At 50.5% G+C, this 8247-nt stretch overlaps 1 protein-coding gene across 1 annotated transcript; it reads right to left on the bottom strand.

Moving 5' to 3' along the window:
• Nucleotides 1-2735: 2735 nt before the first annotated feature.
• LOC119876328 (pyruvate dehydrogenase E1 component subunit beta, mitochondrial-like) lies at nt 2736-4127 on the bottom strand. The gene has a single exon (XM_038538840.1). The coding sequence runs from the start codon at nt 4110-4112 to the stop codon at nt 3642-3644; it is 471 nt and encodes a 156-aa protein (XP_038394768.1). The 5' UTR covers nt 4113-4127; the 3' UTR covers nt 2736-3641.
• Nucleotides 4128-8247: the final 4120 nt, after the last annotated feature.

Genomic DNA, 8247 nt, shown 5'->3' with positions numbered 1-8247 from the left:
CAGCAGAGCTGACCTGGACCTGCAGCTCATGGGCTCCTGTGCTGGGTCCCCGCAGGGCAGCTAAACCCCAGCCTTGGGCCCCCTGGGGCCCCAACACCTGGAGGAGCCTGCCTCCTGCTGTGGGTGTGGGTGGGGCCCACAGGCCTACCCCTGTTCTCCCCACCTTGGGGTGTCCCGGGATCCCCAGGGCTGCCCTAGGTCAGCGACCTGGATCTGTGGGGCACGCCCAGGGCCCAGGAGGCCACATCCAGCTCTGAAAGGGCTCCCTCAGCCCAGAGCCAGAATCCAGGCCCGGCCAGTGCCATGGGGGGCTGGATCCCATTAGTCTTTCTGTTGGGCCTGGGGGGGACTCAAATCACCCCAGCCCCCACAGAGCCCAGGGCCAGGCCAGCCCAGGTCCTTCTGGGTTAGGGGCTGGTGTCCTGTGCAGGGTATGCTGCCCTCCAGGAGGGACAGTGAGAGGAGGCAGAGCACAGTGTATCCTGTGCTCCACCCACCTGCACCCACCCTGTCGGGGGCTCCCGGCATTCCCTCTTCCCTGCAACCCCTGGGTACTCTATGGGACACCAGGGCTCTGATGGGAGTAGGCTGTCCAGAGAACCCGGGGGAGGCTGAGCATGTCCCACAGGGGGCAGCTGCACCGGGTCCTTGCTGGGAGCCGATGGTGTGGGGGCAGAGGTATGATGGTGGTGGAGTGTGGGGGATGGTGTAGGGGGATGGTGTGGGGGTATAGTGTGGGTGGGGATTGTGTGGGGGTGTGAGGGGGATGGTGTAGGGGGATGGTATGGGGGCGATGCCATGGGGGATGATGATGTAGGGGGATGGTGTGGAGGTGGGGAATGAAGGGGATGGCTTGGGGGACCTGCGGACACAGGGCATCCCCTCTCTCTAAGATGCTCACACAGACGTGTACAGATAAAGGCGACCCCAGTCTGGGGTTTGCTGTGACACCTGCCCCTCGGGCCCCGCGTGGTCAGTGCAGGGCCCTGGCTGGCCCGGGGGCATTATCTGGGGGTCATCATACTATGTATGTTTACAAATTGCAAATTGTCTCAAATGAAATGCATAGACTTTAGAAATATATAAAGCATCGAGGGTGGGTGTCACCCTGAGCTGTCTGGCCCTCATCGGATCGATGTGTGTCCTGCTCCAGCCACGGCCATGCTGCCTGGCCCCCAGGTCCCCTTACTGCCCCCCACGGCCCCCACCCCAGCCCCTTGCCTTTCAGGCGGCTGTCCCTCAACCCTTTGGAGTTCAGCTCACATGGCAACCCCTGGAGGCCCCATCCTAGTGGTCTCCTCATCCCCGAACTCCGGGTGTGGGGGCACGGGGGTCATCCCCAGCACCTTACCGTACGGCGGTGTGTTGTTGGCTGCTGTTGCTACCCCCGGCCTCAGAAGCCCCGTGTTTCCTACCCAGAAGCCCCAGGGCCACCCCTGGGGCCCCGAACCCCCCCCCCACCCAGGAGCCTCACCCGACCCCATAGCGGTCCCAAAACATGGTGTGGCTGCCGAACGTCCTGTTGACGTCCAGGCCTATCTGCGTGATGTCCCTGGAGGAGACCAGGGCCTCCTCCTTCATTTCCTGTGGGAAAACCGGGGAGGAGGAGCCGGCATCAGGGACACAGACCCCGACCTGTCACCAGCTGCCGTCCTGGGCAGGGAGCTCTGGGGCCACCATGGGAGTGTGTCCTGCCAAACCTCCTTCCTTCCCCTGGGAGGCCGGGGATGACGGCAGTGCGCACCATGCCCATGGGACCTCTGTGAGGGCCTGTGCCCAGCTGTTGTGGGCGGGGAGGTGACTGAGGGTCAGCCTGGGTGGGAGGGGACAGGGGGTCAGCCCAGGTGGGGAGGGGACATGGGGGTGTTGTGCTCAAGATTGTGAATCCAAGAAACCACTAAGGAGCCGACACCGATTCAAACACAGGAGGGTTGATTTACCAACTCGAGCTTGCGTCCAAGTATACCCGACAGGGCGGAGCAGAGACTTAGACCCCGAGGTGGGTTTTAGCTTAGTTTTGTTTTTTTGTTTTTTGTTTTTAGCTTAGTTTTAAGGGCTGGTCTCAGGGACCTCCAGAAGGGCTGGAGCAATTCCTCAAGTTCTGTTGACATTTGATATGGGGCCTTGGAGGGCATTGAGCTCTGTTCTTATTCTAATAGGGGCTTCCTGCCCTTGGCTTGGGCTCAGTTTTTATTGTAATGTTGGGCTTTCTAGGACATTAAGCTGTAAACTTTTGTTTTTTTTCCTGTAACTGAAGTAATGTAAATTTCAGCTCTTATTCACAGGGGCCTGGGATGGCTGGACATGTGCTAACGCTGAACATAAAGTGGAATGGCCTTAATTTTCTTGGCTTCCACATGTCCCATCTTATCTAGCTCCTTCCCCCTTCCCCAGAGCTCCTAAGAGAGCAATTGCAAATGACCTCTGGTGCTAGCATGTGTTGGGGGACAGGCCCAGGGATTTGGGATCAAGAAGACCTGGAGCGCGGGCCTCCTGGGTGGCTGTGCAGTGGGATTCCATGCTGCAGACTCTTATTCCCTAAGGCTATCTTGAAAACTGACTTTGTACATAGAAAAGTTCTCCTTTGTATTTATTTATTTTTTTTCATAGTTAGGAATTCTTTTATTCCTTATCAAAACAATCAAAAAAAACAAAACAAAACAAAACAATCAAACAGCAAATGTAGATAATAGCTTTTATCTTTACATACAAGTTGTCATTTTTGGATATGTCTTTCTGCAGAACTCTGCCATGTTCAGACCTTGTCCTTGTGAGAGGGTAAAATTTTAAGTTAGCCTTATTCAAAGAACATAACTGTAACAGACCAACCCCCCCCCCCCCCAATGGAGTCTAGGGCCGGAGAGGAGAGTTTTTCCACATACAAGCACATTTAAACTTCTTCCAAGTACAAAAACATCTGTGATGTTGCTTTAGAAATAGCTTTATGAATCATAAGGTCTTACAGTACAATTCAGGTGAACTGTCAGAAAGTATTTTAAGTAAATCCCAATGACTTGAAATTCAAGTCCAAACTAGATATTTAATGTTTTCTTTATTGCAAATATGATGTCTTTAACCTGAGGTACAGAGTTGTCTTCTAGAATCTTTGCATAAGGCATAGGGACATCAGCACCAGTGACACGAACTGCAGGAGCATCCAGGAAATTGAATGCAGGGCCTTCCATAATCCTGGCACAAATTTCAGCTCCTACTCCAAACTGTGGCCAGCCTCCTTCCACAGTTATGAGATGATTGGTCTTCATGACACTGGCTTCTATTGTTTCAATGTCCATTGGTCTGATGGTTCGCATATTTATCACCTCACATTCAATACCCTCTTTGGATAACACTGTTGCAGCTTCTAAGCAGTGGCCCACAGGTCTTGAATGAGCAACTACGGTTATGCGTGTACCTTGCCTTTCTATTTTGGCTTTTCCAGTGGGAATCAGAAAATCTTTTGACTGAGCTTCGGAGGGAAATTCAAAAGGAACTCCATACATCAGTTCGTTCTCTAGCACCACCACTGGATTATTATCCCGAATGGCTGATTTAATAAGTCCTTTTGCATCCTCTGAATTCCAGGGGCTGACCACCCTTAAGCCTGGGCAGTGCCCATACCAGGCAGCAAAGCACTGGGAGTGTTAGGCAGCCACGCCTGCTGAGGCACCATTGGGCCCCCTGAAGACTATAGGCAAAGGCTGAAGGCCCCCCGACATGTAGTAGGTCTTGGCAGCTGAATTTATAACTTGGTCAATGGCTTGCATAGAGAAATTGAAGGTCATAAATTCACAGATGGGCCTCAACCCAGCCATAGCTGCACCCACGGCAATTCCAGCAAAGCCCATCTCAGATATGGGAGTATCTATGATTCTCTTATCGCCATATTTCTTCCACAGGCCTCGACTAACCTTATATGCACCATCATACTGGGCAACTTCTTCCCCAAGAAGAAATACCTTCTCATCTCTTTCCAGCTCTTCATCCATACCTTGGTTTAGAGCCTCACGAACTGTCACCTGCAGCGCCGCCGGCGCCGTCCGGTGGAAGCGCCTCCTCAGCAACCCCGACACCTGTTCCAGGGGTCTCCGCATCAGGCCAGACACTGCCGCCATCTTGACCGTGTCCTCCAGCAGGCGCCGAATGAATCTCTCCTTTGTATTTAAAAGATGAAGAGCCAGTCAAAGCGGTTTTTTCTCTGCCCATCTGATTGCTCAGATTCCAATGTGAGACGTATTTCCTGTTAATAAGGATAATTTACTATCCGTAGTACTATGGTTAAAATATTCTGACACAAGTAATTCTGAGGGATGAGGGTTTCTCATCTCTTTCTTCACAGCTCAGTCACTCATCAAGAAATGCATCTGTATGGATTTGGAAAGAACTGAGACACATTATTACCAATGGTCATGTTATTATGTGAAGGATTCTTCCCTGAGATTCATCCCATGGTTTAACTGACACTGAAACACTGTGAACTCTTTGGAAGACAAACGTCAAGGAAATAAAAGTTATGCATTGCTAATTTTAAATGCACTTGCAATATGGTGTCTAATATAAAAGAAGTATTTTTATCTGATATTTGCTATTTATTATCCTTTCCTGCTTTTCAGGTTGAGGAGGCATTATACGTGTTCATAATCACTGTATTGAAATGAGATACAGGAGAGTACAAGCCTGTCACTTCCACATGCTTTTCACACATCCTCTGCCAACACCTAACATAAGGATGCTAGGACCTATGTCTACAGGCAGTTATGATGCGGGAGGGTCATGCCCTGACCTCAGTTCTTACAACGAAACATGCCTAGAAGCCAGGTTTCAACTAGCTGCGTTCTTATGGCAGTGAGAACATAGCAGCATTCTGAGTCAGGAGGTTCCAAGATTACCACTCTACAGCACCTGGAGACACTTTCCATGCCTGCGTTATTCCACTTGCATCTCTCCAGTTTCTAACAAACGTCTCTGGTCAAAATGTTCGAAACTCATTCTGCAGGCAGTTGGAACTGTGGGACTCGGTGTGAGCTCAACTCTCAGAATTAAGTTGCCTTTGGACCCGGGGTTCAGCTAGCTTCTCACGTATGGAACTTAGTATGTAGCACCAGTCTAAGACAGGAATTACTAGGAAATCGCTGGATTGAGCTTGGAGGCACTAGACTTGTGGGCCGGCACCTTGCACTTACCTCTCACAACTCTTCAGTAACGCATCGAGCCTAGGCTTGTTAAGAGCGACGTGTACCTGCAGGCAGGATGTGGGAGGTACAGGCCATAAGCTCAAATCTCAGAACTGTGTATGCCTGGGAGGTAGATGTCTGCTATCCACTCATATATGGGAGTTAGAACCTAGCGACAGGGATCCCTGGGTGGTGCAGGAGTTTAGCGCTTGCCTATGGCCAGGGCGCAATACTGGAGACCCGGGATCGAATCCCACATCGGGATCCCGGTGCATGGAGCCTGCTTCTCCCTCTGCCTATGTCTCTGACTCACACTCTCTCTCTCTCTTTGTGTGTGTGTGACTATCTAAATAAATAAATTAATAAAAAAAAAAGACCTACCTACACTGAATAAAGAAGGCCATTGGACATCGCCATATTCAACACAGATACACGTGAGTACAGGCCTGTCGCTTCCACATGCGTTTCTAACAACTTCTCCCAGCACCTAACATTAGGATATTAGCAGCTACGTCTACAGGCAGGCAGGATGCGGGAGGGTTCTGTCCTGTCCTCAGCTCTCACAGGGAAGCATGCCTAGAAGCCAGCTCTCAACTAGCTGCGTTCTTATGACAGTGAGAAGGTAGCAGTATTCTCAGTCAGGAGGTTCCAAGATTACCACTCTACTGCACCTGGAGATACCATTCAGATCTGCATTGTTCCCCTTGCGACTCAGAAGACTCTGGCAAACGTCTCTGGTGAAGACGTGCGAAACTCAATCTCCAGGCAGTGTGGAATTGTGAGGGACTGAGGGTGAGCTCAACTCTCAGAAGTAAGATGTTATTGGACAAGGCATTCAGCTACCTTCTCACGTATGGAACTTAGTAAGTAGCACCACTATACCACAGGAATTACTAGGAAATCGATGGATTGAGCTTGGAGGCACTAGTCTTGTGGGCCTGGAGATTCCAATTACCTCTCCCAACACTTCCGTCAAGCAGCGAGCTTGGGCCTTTTGAAGCGAAAGGTACCTGCAGGCAGGATGTAGGGTTACAGGCCATAAACTCAACTCTCAGAAGTGTGTATGCATGGGAGGCAGATGTCTGCTACCCACTCGTATATGCGAGTTGGAACCTGGCTACACTCTGATAGTAGAAGGTCTTTGGAAATCGCTGTATTCAACTCAGATACAAATGAGTTCAGGCACAAAGATTCCACATGCTTTTCTCACAACCTCTCACAGCCACGAACATGAGGATGTTAGCAGCTACGTCTACAGTCAGGCAGGATGCGGGAGGGTTCTGCCCTGAACTCAGCTCTCACAGAGAAGCATGCCTAGAAGCCAGCTCTCAACTAGCTGCATTCTTATGGCAGTGAGAAGGTAGGAGGGTTCTGAGTCAGGAGGTTCCAAGATTACCACTCTACTGCACCTGGAGATACCGTCCAGGTCTGCATTGTTAACTTGCGTCTCAGAAGCCACTGGCAAACGTCTCTGGTGAAGACGTGCGAAACTCACTCTGCAGGCAGTGTGGAACTGTGAGGGACTGAGGGTGAGCTCAACTCTCAGAAGTAAGATGCTTTTGGACAAGGCGTTCAGCTACCTTCTCACATATGGAACTTAGTATGTAGCACCAGTCAACCACAGGAAATACTAGGAAACAGCTGGATTGAGCTTGGAGGCACTAGTCTTGTGTGCCTGGAGACTCCAATTACCTATCCCAACACTTCCGTCATGCAGCAGGTCTAGGCCTTTTAGAAGCGAAGGGTATCTGCAAGCAGGATGTGGAGGTACAGGCCGTAAGCTCAACTCTCAGAAGTAAGCATGGGAAGCAGATATCTGCAACCCACTAGTACATGGGAGTTGGAACCTAGCTACACTCTGATTGAAGAAGGCCGTTGGAAAACGCTGTATTCAACTCAGATACACGTGAGTTAAGGCCCAATGCTGACACATGCTATTCCCCCAACCACTCCCAGCACCTAACATAAGAATGTTAGCAGCTATGTCTACACACAGGTAGGATACGGGAGGGTTCTGCCCTGACCTCATCTCTCACAGGGAAGCATGCCTAGAGGCCAGCTCGCACCTAGCTGCGTTCTTATGGCAGTGAGAAGGTAGCAGTTTTCTGAGTCAGGAGGTTCCAAGATTACCACTCTACTGCACCTGGAGATACCGTCCAGGTCTGCATTGTTAAGTTGCGTCTCACAAGCCTTTGGCAAACATCTCTGGTGAAGACGTGCGAAACTTACTCTGCAGGCATTGTGGAACTGTGAGGGACTGAGGGTGAGCTCAACTCTCAGAAGTAAGATGCATTTGGACAAGGCGATCAGCTACCTTCTCACATATGGAACTTAGTATGTAGCACCAGTCTACCACAGGATTACTAAGAAATCGCTGGATTTAGATTGGAGGCACTAGTCTTGTGTGCGTTTAGACTCCAATTATCTCTCCCAACACTTCCGTCACGCAGCAGGCTTAGGCCTTTTCGAAGCGAAGGGTATCTGCAGGCAGGATGTGGAGGTACAGGCCATAAGCTCAACTCTCAGAAGCATGTATGCATGTGATGCAGATGTCTGCTACCCACTCGGACATGGGAATTTGAACTTAGCTACACTCTGATTGAGGAAGGCCATTGGAAAACGCTGTATTCAAATCAGATACACATGAGTTCAGGCCCAATGCTGACACATGCTATTCCTCCAACCTCTCCCAGCACCTAATATAAGGATGTTAGCAGCCATGTCTACACTCAGGCAGGATGCGGGAGGGTTCTGCCCTGACCTCACCTCTCACAGGGAAGCATGCGTAGAAACCAGCTCTCAACTAGCTGCGTTCTCATGGCAGTGAGAAGATAGCAGTATTCTGAGTGAGGAGGTTCCAAGATGACCTCTCTACTGCACCTGGAGATACCGTCCAGGTCTGCATTGTTAAGTTGCGTCTCACAAGCCTTTGACAAACGTCTCTGGTGAAGACGTGCGAAACTCACTTTGCAGGCAGTGTGGAACTGTGAGGGACTGAGGGTGAGCTCAACTCTCAGAAGTAAGATGCTTTTGGACAAGGCGTTCAGCTACCTTCTAACATATGGAACTTAGTATG

Source organism: Canis lupus, chromosome 6, assembly GCF_011100685.1.
Source record: "Canis lupus familiaris isolate Mischka breed German Shepherd chromosome 6, alternate assembly UU_Cfam_GSD_1.0, whole genome shotgun sequence".
In the NCBI taxonomy this organism is placed as follows: Eukaryota; Metazoa; Chordata; class Mammalia; order Carnivora; family Canidae; genus Canis; species Canis lupus.
The sequence above is the reverse complement of the archived record's forward strand: the minus strand, read 5'-3'. Positions and strand labels throughout refer to the sequence as shown.

Excerpts from the sequence above, each read along its gene's own strand:
- LOC119876328 (XM_038538840.1), bottom strand. The coding sequence starts at position 4,112 with ATGGCGGCAGTGTCTGGCCTGATGCGGAGACCCCTGGAACAGGTGTCG.